Source organism: Amblyomma americanum, chromosome 7 (assembly GCF_052857255.1).
Source record: "Amblyomma americanum isolate KBUSLIRL-KWMA chromosome 7, ASM5285725v1, whole genome shotgun sequence".
Taxonomy (NCBI): domain Eukaryota; kingdom Metazoa; phylum Arthropoda; class Arachnida; order Ixodida; family Ixodidae; genus Amblyomma; species Amblyomma americanum.
The window spans coordinates 40,657,174-40,672,768 of record NC_135503.1 but is presented as its reverse complement, the minus strand read 5'-3'; the positions used below and the strand labels follow the sequence as shown (position 1 = coordinate 40,672,768).

The following is a 15,595-nucleotide window of genomic DNA, read 5'->3' as shown; positions in this document are numbered from 1 at the left end:
AAACATCGACTTTAGACTGCAACTGTGAATAGCAAAGTTGGAGAGCACCTTCAGAAACCCTCATTATATTTATTTGCGATAACGAAAAACTCACGTGTATCTTTTTTTCGAGCTCCAAAGAGAGCCCACGAAATACAAAAAAATCACGTGACTAGCGCATCCGCGCGCTACGATTGTGCTGCTCTCTATCCTGGCTTGAGTGAACGAAATCAGCTGCTGCATGACGCGACGACCCCATTACTCCGGCAGGCCGATGTGTCGACGGTGGTTGCGACGCCCGCGCGAGCCAGTCTGCAAGCGTGACGGTGCCACCACCGTCGACACATCGGCCTGCCGGAGCAATGGGGTCGTCGCGTCATGCCAGCAGCTGATTTCGTTCACTCAAGCCAGGATAGAGAGCAGCACAATCGCGGCGAGCGGATGCGCTAGTCACGTGATTTTTTTTTTTGTAATTCGCGGGCTTTCGTTAAGCAGGGCGACTTGGTAGTGATCGAAAATCATAGAATCGCAGCGCTAGCAGACAAGGAAAAAAAGGAGACCACAAACACACACTTGCGCTGAACTGAACGCAAGTGTGTGTTTGTGTCCTCCCTGTTTTCCTTGTCTGCTAGCGCTGCGATTCCATGAAGAGGCTTTCGTTATCGCAAATAAATGGAATGAGGGTTTAACAACTGGACACCCCACTCCAGTTGTAGTCAACATAGTGCTGTGCGCGTGTGCTTTTATTGCTGCGTCATGAACTAATCACGCGCACAACCTGGACACATTTCTTATTGTGTAAATAGTTTGTACATATTACTTCTCCCCCTATCCTCTCTTGCTGTCCCCTCACCTCTTTCGTTTCATTTCTCCATTCTGCCTGCTATCCTTTATTTCCGCTGACCCAGCTCAGGTGCTTCAGTATCCATAACAGATGCCGGGGCTAGCAAAAATCTTTTTTTTCCTTTTTTATTATTATTTAACAAAACCACTACTACTTTCTGAAGGTGTTCTCCAACTTTGCTATTCACATCTGCTGTCTAAAGGCGATATTTACGCATTTAGAAAAATGATCTTAATTGCTAATTAATTAATTGCAACACAAAGAATCGCCTATGATGCACGAGCCAGTTGGTAGGTGTATGTAAGCGGTTTCCCTGGCCTACCTTAAATATCTTCTTTTTTAACCATTAGCCTGGACACCCTGTATAATGCCTACCTGTTCGCAATTCTCGAAAAACTCATCATCGAAAGCGTGGCTCTGGTGTACGTAATTTGCCTGTTGCGGCACGGTTTCGTTATTTCTACAACTTCTGTGAAAACACTGCGAGTCCACAGGCCGATACTGAAAGTCCGTGCTTGATTCTAGAATTGTTTGCTTTATACAGGCTTATGGCAACATGCAGTGTTCCTGAATTTCTTGCCGTAAATCACAATTGTGCTAAATCCCTCACTTTTTATTGATGCCTTTTGCTTAGTACTGACATTATTCAATTTCTACAGCTCTTTCACTGCTTGGGATCCAGGCGTTACGTTTTCGTGACTTCTTGTTCTGTACACACATTTTAATTCAGATCGCGATTGTTACAGTAAAATGAGCTCTTGGGCGAGTTGGTTACTTGTCTTAGGCATAGTAGCAGCGAAAAAAAAACACACACAGAAGAGAAGAACAGACACCGAAAGACATTCACATACGCTGCACTCACAACTGATTTTATTCCAAGCTATCAAAGTGGAATATATAGGCTGCGTTGCGCATGCGCGTTAAGAGAAAGAAAGAAGGCGTGCCATCACAACATCCTGATCATACATCTTATCTTGTAGCAGGAAAAAGTGCACGTTCCGAACTATACAGCCGAATTGACGTATCACTAATACAATCACTGCCCCTTTTCTTTATATGGAAGGCTTCCAAAAGCTCACGTGCGGTCTGGTCGTTACCTCTGCCTAGGTCCATAGTACTTTTAAAATGAGGCGAACACTTGAAAGAACTGCGGTGCTGAACTAAGCGCACGTCCTCACTGTTCTGTAAATTTAGTTGATGTTCCCTATTCTTCTCTATTCTTCTTTTGTGTGTGTGTGTGTTTTTTTTTTTTTGGGGGGGGGGGCTGCTACTATGCCTAAGACGCGATTGTTGCTTTCGAGCTGTCGAGGCGTCCAAATTCCCAACTAGCGACATCCACATGTCGTGTGTGCCTAGCTGGAATGCGCCCGTTCTATAATACGTTCATATTATAGGGCAAATTTCGAGAAGGTGAGGTAGCCGCGCTCACCTTCTTCATAACACTGATGAGCTCGTCAGTGTTGTTATCGTCCGCAATCGTGTCCTCTTTGCAGATAAGGGCTGGAAACACGGCGTCCTTTCCACCGTTCCATTCAATCAGGCTGAGGGCGAAGAGCTTCACAGCGTCATACAGCATGGCAGCGTCAGTCTGGAAATGAGAAAAAAAGAATCATGTTACGCAAAGCGAAGGAAATAACGCGCCTTAGTCTTGCTCAGTAGCGAATGCAGGCACGAGTGCGGGGAATGCGGGCAAACAAACAAATAGCTTAGGTTCCAAGGAGGTACAGGGTTGGTCAGAAGTTTCCAGGCCACGGGGTCTGCTTGTCATCGCTATATCCTGGCACTTATGATGCCGATAAATCTATCAAAAGTTTTTAGAGGCTAGAACGATAATTCTTCTACCCTCTACAGATATCTTGAGCTTCGGGGATGTCGTAACTGCCTGGCTGTACGGCTCGCAAGCAGACCCTGTGGCCTGGAAACTCTTGACCCACCTTGTACATCAAACCATAAATATTCGCTTTATTGTTTACATCAAATGTGAAACGCTAAGCGGTCATGCGTACCAAAGTGACCGCGAGCACTGTCATAATGATCCCGGTGGCGTAATTTGGCTTTGAGCTGCACGGACCTCAGTTGCAAGGACTTGATTCTGCTTCAGTTCATTACAGATTTCATCTCAAATTTCCGTTTCTTTTTTTAAAAAATGAAAAATAAATCATTTTGCTCATCTATTCCCGGATTTTCAAGTGTTTGCTGCATAAATTGTTTCCAGTTCTATAAAGTGTACCTTCTCGGTACTGATAGATGATGTCATTTTTCACAATGACGACACAGCTAGGCCGATGGCATTATTCGGTTCCTGCATGAACAAAACCTTACACTTGCACAATAGGGCTTGCAGATATAAGGTGTTCCCTAGGATTTACTCACAAGCCTTGTGAGTGCATAGATAGCAAATAAAAAACTAAAACCGCAGAAAAACTAATGACCAATAAAGACAAAGGCGCATAGAAAATGCAAATGAGTGAATAGATGAGCGAGCGCGAAAAACGGAGATTGAACGACTTAATGGATAATTCAGAACATTTATGCGGCATCCAGTTCCTAAGGAAACACAAAGCGAGTGAGTGGGTGAAACTTAATTAGCGAGTGAATAAGAGGTAATGGGAGAAAGCAATGAATGTTTGAATGTTTTAGACGTTCACTTCAGCGATTATCTTAAACAGTGAGAGTGAAGGTGCGAAATACCTACGATAACTAAGCGTAAAACTAAGCGAATGAGCGTCGTTAAAGCTCCAGTGGCATATAAATACAGAAACCTCTCATGATCTCGACCGTACCGAAAGCAACAAGCTAATAATAATAATAATAATAATAATAATAATAATAATAATAATAGTAGTAATAATAATAATAATAATAATAATAATAATAATAATAATAATAATAATTGGTTTTTGGGGAAAGGAAATGGCGCAGTATCTGTCTCATATATCGTTGGACACCTGAACCACAACAAACTACCCCGATGCCACACTGCCTGTTTCAGCACTTCTTCGCTTTCGTCTTTGTTTTGTTCAAGTAGTTCAAGTTTTGTTCAAGAAAGTATTAGCTTGCTCGTCCACATTAAAAACCGGCGTCGCCCAAAGAGTGGCGGCGTTATGGAGATCGCGATTGGTCGAAACGGTGTGACGTCATAATACACGGGAAAGTACCAAATTGTAATCAGTAATAGTAAATACTAGTACTTACAACTGCACCAGCTACAAAAGATTAGAATAGAATAAGAATCGAATGAGAATAGAGTTGGAATAGAATTGGAATACAATTAGAATGCATTCGAATTATTCGAACGTAAGTTCCTTAGTGCCCCCAGTAATTTTTCACAGTGCATAATTATGTTCAATCGAAAAGAATACCCGTGACTAATTCAAATTAACGAAACATAAATACGCGGCACGAACATGAATGAACACGCACAGTGAAAACAATGCCATAAGTGTTGTTTTCTCAGAGAGGAAAGAATAAATCAGCGATTTACAGCTGCTCTCTACGACGATCTCTAATAATCGTGGTTGGACGCAAGCACCGCAGTACTCGACACCGTCGCCTTCGCATGCGATCGAATTTCCGCCTGAAATATTGGCCCGGTGACACGACCCCGGCGCAGCGAGACTGCCTTCAAGCTCCTGCAACAGCTGCGGTTGACTGAGCCAGGCTAGCTTCGTCGCAGCCACGAGAACCTCGAAAGTTTAGTCGAGCCCTTTCGTGTAGCGAGAATCAATAATCCATAGGAATGAAACACAGCCGTTATTATCTGGCAACATCCTTCCTTCCACTAACCTCCCCCCCCCCCCCATTCTTTCTATTCTTTTTCCCGTATATACTATATGTGTCATGTAAGCCCTGTGTTCTGGCGTCGTGTTTTCTGAAATCACCGCGCCATTTTCAAGGGAAACAGCGAGAAGAAATATATTAAGAACGACGGTTGTTTCCCTTATACTAGACGGGCAATGAAATCACTTCCAGGTGTGGTTCGCACTCGGTACAATGAAAACACTCCGACGAGCGTGATTGTTATCGGCGCGCTGGGTGTTTAAATCGTTATGGACACACAATACCACTGCGCCCCCCCCCCCCCCTCCATGGACTGAGGTTTCAGGCGTTGTGCGTTAAAGTAAGGTAATCGATGGACTGGCGAACTGCGCCGCTGTAAGCTTGAGCGGAGCCAATGGGAATTGTCAGCTCGTTTCGTGTTTTCCCCATGTTTAGTCTGCCGCTCTCTATATTTTGAATCAGAATAGGAGGCGAGCGATATCGAGCTTACTAAAGGTGGCGCAGATTTACCGCTTTCGGGGATGCAATAATGTGGTGTCAAGAATTAGCGATTTAAGAAGGAAGCTGAACGATTTTTAGTTCCGTGCCTAACAACGAAGCAACAAATACCAGTTCACCTCTATTTTCGTCATTTCACATTATTTACTGACTTCCTGAAAAGACTGCTAGGTCACCTTTCAGAGGCCAGGGAACTGGTGCAGGCATGTGTGACAGCAATATCAAAATTTCTAACAAGCAGCTGTTGGTAATCATAGAATTTAGCCCTTTTTGTCTCAGGTTTTTATCGCGATAAGAAGTTGTTTTAACCCTTTTTCGCGATTTAGTTCCTTTAATCGCAACTTTCTCTGCTTTCGTTCAAGTTGTTCAGCACTTATTTACTTTTAAAAGGAGCTTACTCCCGAGGCGCGACGTACAAAAAGGGTTTAATTAAAGCTCCTTGACAGATCCAAGGCTAGTTTACAACGTAGAAGTTAACTCATGCGTGCGTAGAAGCTCAGCGCGTTGAAATTTCACTTTAGAAGCTCTTTTTCGCAAAAAATATGAGATGTCCGTCCTTAATTTCATTTACTGTAACTTTGCGTGTCACTAGACTCAAAGATACCTTGTTCCTTGTTTCATTCCTTGTTGCTTGCTGTTCCATAAAACTCTAGATATGCACTATAACTTTTTGATATGAAAAAAAATGTTGACGCCCCATGGTTGTGCGCGTGATGTGATGTGACAAGGCTTTAAATGCGTACCCTGGAGCGAAAAATAAAACCAGTTGTTAGTAGCGCTCCTCTCTGTCATGTCGTCGTTCTCTCGCCACGTGTTCGTCTTTTTTAGCGCTGACCTGCTTCAAAGAAATGCTTAACCAACTAGCCCAGTACCAAGTTTTATCAAAGATACCGACACGACCGTTATGTACATAGCCTCCCAAATTTATAATAATTAGCGAGCTAGAGTTAAGTTGCTCCTGTCCACCAGAAAACCCGTCTGCAACGCATAAAATGTAGTTTCCTTTCACAGTCTATGACTTCTCAAATTTCTCTCACTGTGCGCAGTGCGTACGGAGGCTTCCATCGCCAAAGGGCCAAAACACACAGATATGCGTGTGGCCTTTAACATAGCAATTATAAGCGAAGTGAAGAGCACTCAGTAGAGCATCGCAATGACCCAGTGACGAGGACACTCCTTCTCACTCCATAATCTTTCTAATCTGTTTCCTTTTTTTTCTGAGCGCGTGTGAGCCTTCATTTCTGCCGGTCACTCGGTTCATAAAGCTAGGCCGACGCGGAACGTAATTACGCAATGGGCGCCGGGGGAGCGCCTGAGTATAATCTCGGCCTCTCACTGCCCTCAGCCTACGCCTAGTGTCCTTAATTTCGGCTCGGATCATTACTTCGCCGTGGCAGCAGCTCTGCCCCGGTCCGGGCCGGAGTGCTCCCCATTCGAGGACCGCGGCCTATACACGGGCTCCGAGGGCTGCAATTTGGCGACGAGAGCGCATGGAGAGCTTCTACTCGACTCGCGCTGTAGGGGGCGCAGCGCGTGACATTTATCACCAAAGATCAAGTCAATGGTCATGCACTGGACCCAGCAGCGCGACTTTGCTGTGGCTTGGGTCTTCCTGGCCTCTGGAGGCCTGGAAAAACGTCTCACTGCTTTACGCCTCACGTGTAGTGCGATTTGGGCAAACCCAGTAATGTCCGTGCAATCAAAATGTCGAAAAAAAAAAGATCTGAGCTTCCACTAGTTCCTCATTGTCGCTACGTTGTAGAAGGGGCCACTGCATTGTAGAATCACGAAAGAGTTGGTAGAATTATTGAGAAAGTAATTATTGTAGCACATTTAAGATAACAAAATCAGGGTGAACTCTAAACGCATAGGTGCAATGAAACTCTGCAAGCACACTTCGGCATATACAAAACTCGGTAGCAAAAATTAAAAACCACCCCAACAACGACGACGCTCCAATCTGCTCAATAAGGTTTGGATGGCTAATATTTAGCTGTGGTTAGTCTTTCAGCAGGCCCTCTAAATCCTTCTGCATCTCTAGAACCTGGCATTTCAACTTCGCTTCCGTAAATACCTCGAGAAGATTGGTTTCAGAAATTCTGTGAATATGTGTGCACAAGCGTACTAACATTTGTGCAATCTTTCATGTACGTCATACGCCGCGCACCATACAGGTTTAAATAAAACGGACAGTATTTGCATGTTTATAATAATAGCGATGCAGTGATTGAGAAATCAATTTAATCAAAGATCCTCCGAGAGGCTTTTGGCATCACTTTATTTTGATTCTTCCAGTCAGGCACCTTCTCTCGGGCTTCAGTTCATTTGACATGGATTACGTTTCTTCACAGAAAATAAAATGAAACTGTTAGTCGGACTCCTCTTCTCAGAGTTAAAAACAGAATTTTTACTCCCGGGTCGTCGAGAAAAAAGGTAATGGAGACGAGCTGAGCGAGCTAGGTTTATAGGATTATCGAACGCTTTACAGAAACTGAGCGTGTAATTCAAAGGTGACAAGAAAAAAATGGTTGGGGTTCAAAGGGGCTTGAACTTAGTTATACGAGCGAAAGATCTGCTAATCATGGTCTCTACTGTCTCAAATCAAATGGCAAGGTCAAAGGTCAAAGTCAAAAGATCATGTGGACTTGCTACCATACCTTGCTCCACGCCACCAGGGAGTTAAATTCGGTTTGACCTTGTGAGCCACTGAGTGTCATTGTCGATGTGATGCCCATTCTCTCAAAGAAAATGTCAAGGGTCAAGGTCGGAGGCCAAGGTCAGGCACCCAATCATTATCATCATCCGCTGCGCCCACCCTATGCCTGCGAACTTCTTAATCTCGTCCACCCACCTAACCTTCTGCCGCCCCCTGCTACGCTTGCCTTCTCTTGAAATCCCCTCCGTTACCCCTAAGGACCAGCAGTTGTCTTGCCTTCGCGTCACATGCCTTGCCCAAGCCCATTTCTTCCTCTTGATTTTGACTATAGGATGTCCTTAATCCGCGTTTGTTTCCTCACCCGCTCTGCCCACTTCCGGTCTCTTAACGTTGCACCTATCATTTATCTTTCCGTAGCCATACCACCAAGCAATTGAGTTCGATTTGACCTTGTGAGGCATTGAATGTCATTCTGTTATCCTCATTGAAACAGGAAGTTGTACCCCGAGCAGTAGAGCTTTCGCTCTAAAACCTTGCAGGCAGGGAAACAGGGTGAAAGTTGACGGCGGCTGATGGCAAGAGGCAATAGTGGATCAGTGATCAAGCGAGAGAAAAATAAGCAGAAAGCGCGTTGCCAAAAATTCAACGGCAAAAGCGAGAGAGTATATAGATCAGCGACTTGTGACTCTGGCTCTCAGTAAGCCAATGAGTGAGCGGCAGAGAGGGATGACATTGAACGACTAGTTAAGCGAGTGAGAGCCACGACAAGCCACTTTCTAGATGTTTACGTAAGTCTGATGTATGTTAAGTGGTTGGGTTAGCGAACGTTGAAGCGATAGCCGAAGGCATAAATCAACCCGAGGCCACCGGTAAAGCGTATACTGATTACAAGGCTGTTGTTATTTAGACAGCTCGATTGATCTCGAAGCGACGTGTAGCTCGTACGAATGATTTTCACCTCCACAACTGTTCTTCCTGTTTCTGACACTGTAGCATTGCTGGCAGTTTTCCTGTTCCGTCCATCTTTCGAAAGTGCATTTCAAATACGCTCACCAAGTCAGCCCTAACACGTATCTTTTGCAAGTAAAGAAGAGCATGCCGTGATTGTGTTCGCATGCACACCAGTAAATCTTGCGGCCAGAACGAAACACAAATGTTTACGTTCTAGGGATTCCCATACAACTCTGAGCCTCCGTTTAGGAAGGCCAGTGTCATTCATTTCTGCGTTGAGCTCACTATTTTCGGAGGCACTAATCACAGGCGGGCCACGCGCCTTGTCTCGATCGGCGTACGATGCGATCGCACCTTTCACAATCGCTAGATAAAAGCACCACTATCGCGCTAATCAGGACAACCAGAACTCCTCCACAACATCCCCCGTTCAGCACCCCCCTTCCCCCACCCCTTCCCCCTTCTTTTTCTCTTCTTCCATCTGCATCGCGTGCTGTGACCCGCAAAGCACGATCCCCCCTCACACGCCCACAAATCTCGAGGCTCGTGTTCGGAGAAATTGGATATACGGGTCTCGCTGGTGACGATCAAACCTTCTCTTTCTGTTTTACTTAGCATCGCACTCGACGTAATCATCCACTCTTACCAACGTCAGTGATATCGTCGACGACCTAGCTGGTTATGTGTTTATATATAGAAGATGGATGAAAGAGAGAGATGAAAACAAAAGAAAAAAAGAAACTGCGCAGAAAACTCAGCTAGGCCTGCGCGGGGATAAGAAGAGGATCGGGGGCGGCGCATCTGAATAATTAGGGGCTAAAGAGAGCCAGATCCCGGTTTACGAGCGTTTTACGAGGACCGACACGGCGGGCAGCTGACAACGCGATCCTGCAATATGTTGGCGCTAATATATCGCCCAACGTGCCCACATCTTTTTTGTTTATTTTTCTATTTCTCCTCCTTCAGGATATGGCCGAAGTACGCTCTCCACACCGCGCGTCGTTTATGAGCCGTTTCCCTTTTTTTCGGGTTGTAGCGACTCTTCGCCTGTCTTTGTTTCGTTATCGCCTCCATGCCCGCCTCGTTTTTATTTTTTTTTTCATTGGTGTTTGTTTCGTTTGTAGCGTTTCGACGTAAACAACACGGTCCGCCCTGGGACTAACTGACTCCATTCTGGCCTGGCTACGGATATGGAAGCGTGCTTTGGAGAAGCTATTTCGGCTGTGTATGTGGATATAACATGAGATGCACATTCATTTCGAACAAGACGGTTGTTACCGGCTATTTGTTAAAGCTTTGAGCGAAAGAGTGCACTGCTGTTTTCAGTCATTCTTTCTCTCTCTCCAATCGGCGTCGTAATGCAAGCAATAAACTGGCTTCTGCGCCTCTGCAAGTTAGACGGCCTGTTTTAACATGGAATTCATGGTTCCACTGTCACTTCTGCTGTTATATATATTTGCATCCCTTATGGACCTGGAACTACATGTACAGTCGTCCACAGACCTGTCTAGAGCGCTCGACCTCCGTGCCGTCTGCGGTCCGCAGCACGCAGAGCGACGACTAGCGGCAGCGCCTGGCTCGAGATAGCGCATGTCTGACGCTGAGACGACACTCAGATATGCGCAATCTCGAACCAGACATCGGCGCTAGATGTCGCTCTGCACGTTGCGGAGCGCAGACGGCACGGAGGTCGAGCGCTCTAGACAGGTTTGTGGACGACTGTACAACTGGCGATCTTGCTCAGAAATTAACGCCACAACCGATTTGTAGGCAAGGTTACCTCCATGATAAGTTTTGCATAGAGATTTTCGCTCCCAGAAGAGAAACGTAGCGGCAGAAACCTTTTTAACTAACAGAGAAGTAATTAGTATTTCTGACCAACTTATTTCCTGTCTGTTTTTCGGCCCCTGCATACTCAGCTTTCCTGGACATTCATAAGCCAGCGCTACCTGTAGCCCGCCAGTAGAGCACACCGCGCAACTGAATGGACGATTTTTTTCTCCTCGCGGCAAAGTCCGACCTGTAGGATGCTTACTGCGCTTGCGCCAGCTATTCTCGACGGCCGTAGAAAATCAATGGGATATGCCGAACATTCGAAATTGCCGCGGTGATTTTGAGTTTGCAGCGCCACAGGGCCCGCGGTGGAAGCCATGTAAACTACAAGCGTTTGTCCAGGTTTTCTGAATTTGTACGCCTAACGAGAAGAGTACCGTGCTTCCTGAACTACAGTGACCATCGAAGTTCCATAGGAGCATTATGAATCAGTATCAGGCAGTTTGTACGGACGTATTGTATGTTTGGCTAGAAGCTGTCCAGGTATTTATTAGTTACGATCCAGATTTCTTACTTTCTATTACTTTCGAACATGATTTTTATTTACGTCTTAAACCAGTTGTCACACTGCAGTTTATTTTATCAGTTCCAACAAAAGCTGTGAAAGCCACCGAGCGTCCCGAGGCGCCTGAAAGTGGGCTGAAAAAAGCAGTGACGAGTTTCGACTCTGCTTACGGACCAGATAGAGTGCTTTATTGCTGTTCAACTGCGCGGACATGCCTCGACGTATTGTCCCGTACCAAAACATGAGGAACAATTCAAACCAACCAAAAGGAAAATCCGCCGTTACATCACAGTAGGTCGAAAAGTACAGTGAATCTCTGTCGTCCCGTTGTCGTCTCTCGCGTCAGCAATATTTTTTGTTGTCGAGTCAAAGCCACTTGTGTCGTGACGATATGTGGTTGCGCAATTGTGCAGGAAACGCTGTCGCTGCAACAAGAATTGGTGGCGTTACGAAACATCATTTTCGCACATATTGCTTCTTCGCTTCCAGGAAAAATATTTTTTAACATTTTTTTTTCTTTTTATTCGACGCGATAGTAACACATTTTATTGGAGTGAAAGACAACACATTATTTCATGCGTCACATGTGACCACTGCACCTATTTCTATGATTGGTTCTATTGCTGGAAGTCGTCAATCTGAGTTCGGGCTCCACTTTTTGAGAGTTTTGAGACGACAATAAATACAATCGTCGTAGTGCGAAGTGGTGCTTGAACGGGCAACTATACCTGATTATAAACAGATATGTTTGCTCCACGAAAGCGACTTTTCCAGCAATAAAGACTTCAAAATCCCCTCACCCTCATCCCCTGCCCTCCCAAAAAAAAGAAAAAAAAGAATTAAATAATAGGCGCAACGCGGCAATGACGTCCGCCCAAGCGATTTTGAAGAGCGTTTATTAAGAACAATAGCTACTCCATCAAAAGATACCCCCAATATCTGTCTGCCATCTCTCATGAAGGTCGATCATAGAAGCTTATGAAACGGGCACTTGCTCATGTTATAGTTAGCCTGCAATCAGTACGGCATTAAAAATAATAGGGTTGCTAAAAACTGGCGGTAATATCGTACACAGTGTGGCAGAACGTGGAAAGCAAATATTTATACAAAAGATATTGTACGAGCCAAAAACTTCATCCGCTTGTGGATGCATAATATCCTCACGAAATGACTCTCCTTGAAAACCTTGCTGGGTTTTTATGCCTTTCGAACGCACAGTGTGTCTTTCTCTGTCATGCGTTCTCAGCTGCATTCGAGAAAATATTCCTAGCCATTCTCGTACGCGCTCTTGTCCGCGCTCGTTCATGCCTGCAGTGTCCGTGTTTCTTCCTTCGAATTCGATAGTTTTGGTGTGTCTGGTCAGCCCTTCGTGTGCATAAAACATCGATAAATATGCTGAGAGATTTAACCGTACGTGTGTATTTCCGCATTATGGTAATATAGGCGAAGCACGCGTTATAACTCTAATCGCTTCTTGACACAAAATCTAATTTTCCTTCTACTTGATGTACTACATCTGATGTCTGTTGCAGGTGAGCTTCATCAATTAAAGCCCGTCACACACACCACATGTGTGTGGGTTCACTGTCGCTAACAAGGATATAATATTCGGATGTTTTGATACTACATACTTTGCCAGACGACCTTGGTGAGCAATAATTCCACAATGAACTTATACCTATTCGGTTGGTGTGTACTTGTGAGCATGAAAGTGTTAAGACCGTTCTGATAATTTCTAATTTTTTACCAGTTTTCAACCATTGTATTCACCAGGTGTTCATGCATGCTTGCTCACCATATCACTGTCTAGATAGATGCAAGGCGGCATAAGGACCATGACGTTAATTTCCTTTGTTCTAAGCAAGCCAGTATGGCCCATCCACAGATTTGTTTATGAATTAGTAAGACTGCCTATCTAGCCGGCTTGTGTGCACACAGAAACTACCAATATCGCCTAATAAACCCTAAGCGTTGGTAGTAGCACTGTTTCCCATTTGGTAACGAGCCTATAATCCTGAGTTAAACAGAGTAGATCTAACAGAGCTTGTGATAATAGGATATAGAGCAGATAAACAGTAAGGTCTTAAATCTCGCTGGCATTTTTTATTAAAGTTGTCGAATTTGCTAGACCCCAAGCATCGTCAGAGAGCATTTAGCCGTTGCATTCGTAAATGTTTCGAGCTTTCCGTGGCCCGTGTGCGCTGTGTCCTTGTTTCAAGCGTGGAACCAAAGAATAACTGAAAATTGTCTCCCAGTAATCCACTCCCAATCGCCTTTAAAGCAGCGAATAGAATTCAAACATTACCGGCACACCTATATTCAAATATAATGCGCATGCATGCGCCAAATAGAAGAACCAAGCGCCCCATCAAACTGCAAATGTTTACTGTAATATTATTCCGAAGCAACACAGCGAAAGAACTCGGCCGATATCATCGTACTATAGCGTTCTTTCAGGACACTAAGGTAAGAAGAGGATTTTGTAAAATTTTCATTGCTCTGAAGTTCTTTTTTCTGTGTTGCTTCTCCATAACATTGATCATGGTGGTGGCTCCCTATATCTCAGCAGGAGATCAAGTAAAAAAGCTATAGACACGTTGTAAGAAGAGATCCACAAGAAAAAATTACGCGACACTAGTTCAGGTCGCTGAAACGCTTTTCGCAGACTTTCTACTGTTTTCTATAGCTCGCTATGGACGAATGCTGCAAAAAGGCGCAGAAGGCAAGCATATCACCGTTATCCCATTTCTTAGTTCCTTTGTGTTCAGTGAAACTCAGAGTATGTCTAATCCTGCTGTCGAAACTAATTCTAACAGTCCCCAGGAACTGGTTATAGGCTTCCAAAGCATTCCGCTCTGTGGTCGCATTATCAGGACTCTCCTCTTCTTACGTCCTACATTGTCGTTCTGTGGCGAGCGGGAAAAGGGCCATAGTTCATTCATCCCCCTCTTTTCTCTGCAGCGTACGCAACTAGGCCTAGTTGAGTTAACCTGCCTGCATTTGCTTTATTTAGAAGTCTATTTTCTCGCTCTCTCCTATCTTGTTTATGCTACTTTTTATGTTTTCTAAAACCATTACAAAAGAAATTGTTTGGACCCATAACACTTATATTTCTTCGAGGGTCCAAATGAAAATTAAACGGAGTACATTTAAAAGATATTGTGATAATGGGATATGAACCAGACAAACAGTTCGATCACAGCCGTTTGAGTACTTGGTGAGCTGTAGTACGCATCTGCCATTCTTAGCTCTTTCATATCAGGCGCAACCTTCTAGTCACATCGTTGGTGCCTGACACCATTTTTTCAGCGCCCTCTATTATCTCCGCTGGTTTTTTTACGATGTTTTTTTATTTGGTTTTTGGGGAAAGGAAATGGCGCAGTATCTGTCTCATATATCGTTGGACACCTGAACTGCGCCTTAAGGAAAGGGGTAAGGGAGGGAGTGAAAGAAGAAAGGAAGAAAGAGGTGCCGTAGTGGAGGGCTGCGGAATAATTTCGACCACCTGGCGATCTTTAACGTGCGCTGACATCGCACAGCATACGGGCGCCTCAGCGTTTTTCCTCCATAAAAACGCAGCCGCCGCGGTCTGAATCCGTTTCCAAGGTTAGTTGGCACCGTGGACCACAGAACCCACCGGAATGGATTCGGCACTTGCCCTAACCTACACCACGCTGTGCATGCACACTGTGAAGTGCTGTACGCTTACAGAGAGCTTCCTGGGGAACTTGACGTGGTCGTCGTCATCTCCTTCGTAGTCCTCCTCTTCTTCCCCAGGGGCGACCTCAGGGAGCGGAGGCGTGTTCGCCGCCTCGAGCTCGTCAATCTTCTTGTCCAGCACTTCGGCGACGGCATCGTCCACGTCCACTATTCTCAGCGCCGTGATGTTGGCCTTGCTGTAGATGAAGTCCTCCAGATTGGCCATGTGGAAATCCTGCGGAGCATTTGAAATAACGAAAACTGCTGGCAACAGCGTCACACTGCTGTGTCAATTTTCGCGAACATTTATGAATCGTCGAGGACATTAATATTTTATTTGATCTTACAGCCTTGTAGCAATGCTCAGCCGCAAATGTTTTAAATGTAATTATAGTAATATTCTATGATACGACAATGTTTTTTTGTGGTGGCACTGTGAAAATCGGCCGCAAACTTTCTACCTCTGTTTTTGATTGTAAACTTTCCAATGCTGCTTCAATTCATCTTTTCATCGCAAGTAGGAAAGAATATTTAAGGCAAGAAATTAACTGTGACAAAAGCCACGACTTCCAGAATACTTCATCTGGTAGCTTGTGTTCTAGAGCGAAGAACTATTTAACACGGCTCCAACCAAAAATCTTGTGTGAAGCCTCGGAGTAACTCAGTCAAGCTCGGATTAATTCGGAGGCGCGTCGCGCAAGCTGCAGCTAATGGGAGGAAGTCCAAGTAAGTTCGGAGGAACGTCGCGCCAGCTGCAGCTGTAGCCAATGGGAGGGTGAACTTGAGGGGTACCTTGGCCAAAATTTGCACAGCAACAGCCCATGCATATATAACCAGCCAACCAGGCTAA

At 44.9% G+C, this 15,595-nt stretch overlaps 1 protein-coding gene across 1 annotated transcript in view; it reads right to left on the bottom strand.

The window, feature by feature from the left end:
* Window positions 1-15,595, bottom strand: part of LOC144098953 (glutamate receptor ionotropic, kainate 2-like) — a 112,348-nt gene that overhangs the window by 47,792 nt on the left and 48,961 nt on the right. The window contains exons 5-6 of the mRNA XM_077631941.1: window positions 14,756-14,980; window positions 2,253-2,411 (exon numbers count right to left, since the gene is read on the bottom strand). Of these exons, the coding sequence (XP_077488067.1) occupies window positions 2,253-2,411; window positions 14,756-14,980 (384 nt within the window). The remainder of the gene's footprint in view (window positions 1-2,252; window positions 2,412-14,755; window positions 14,981-15,595) is intronic.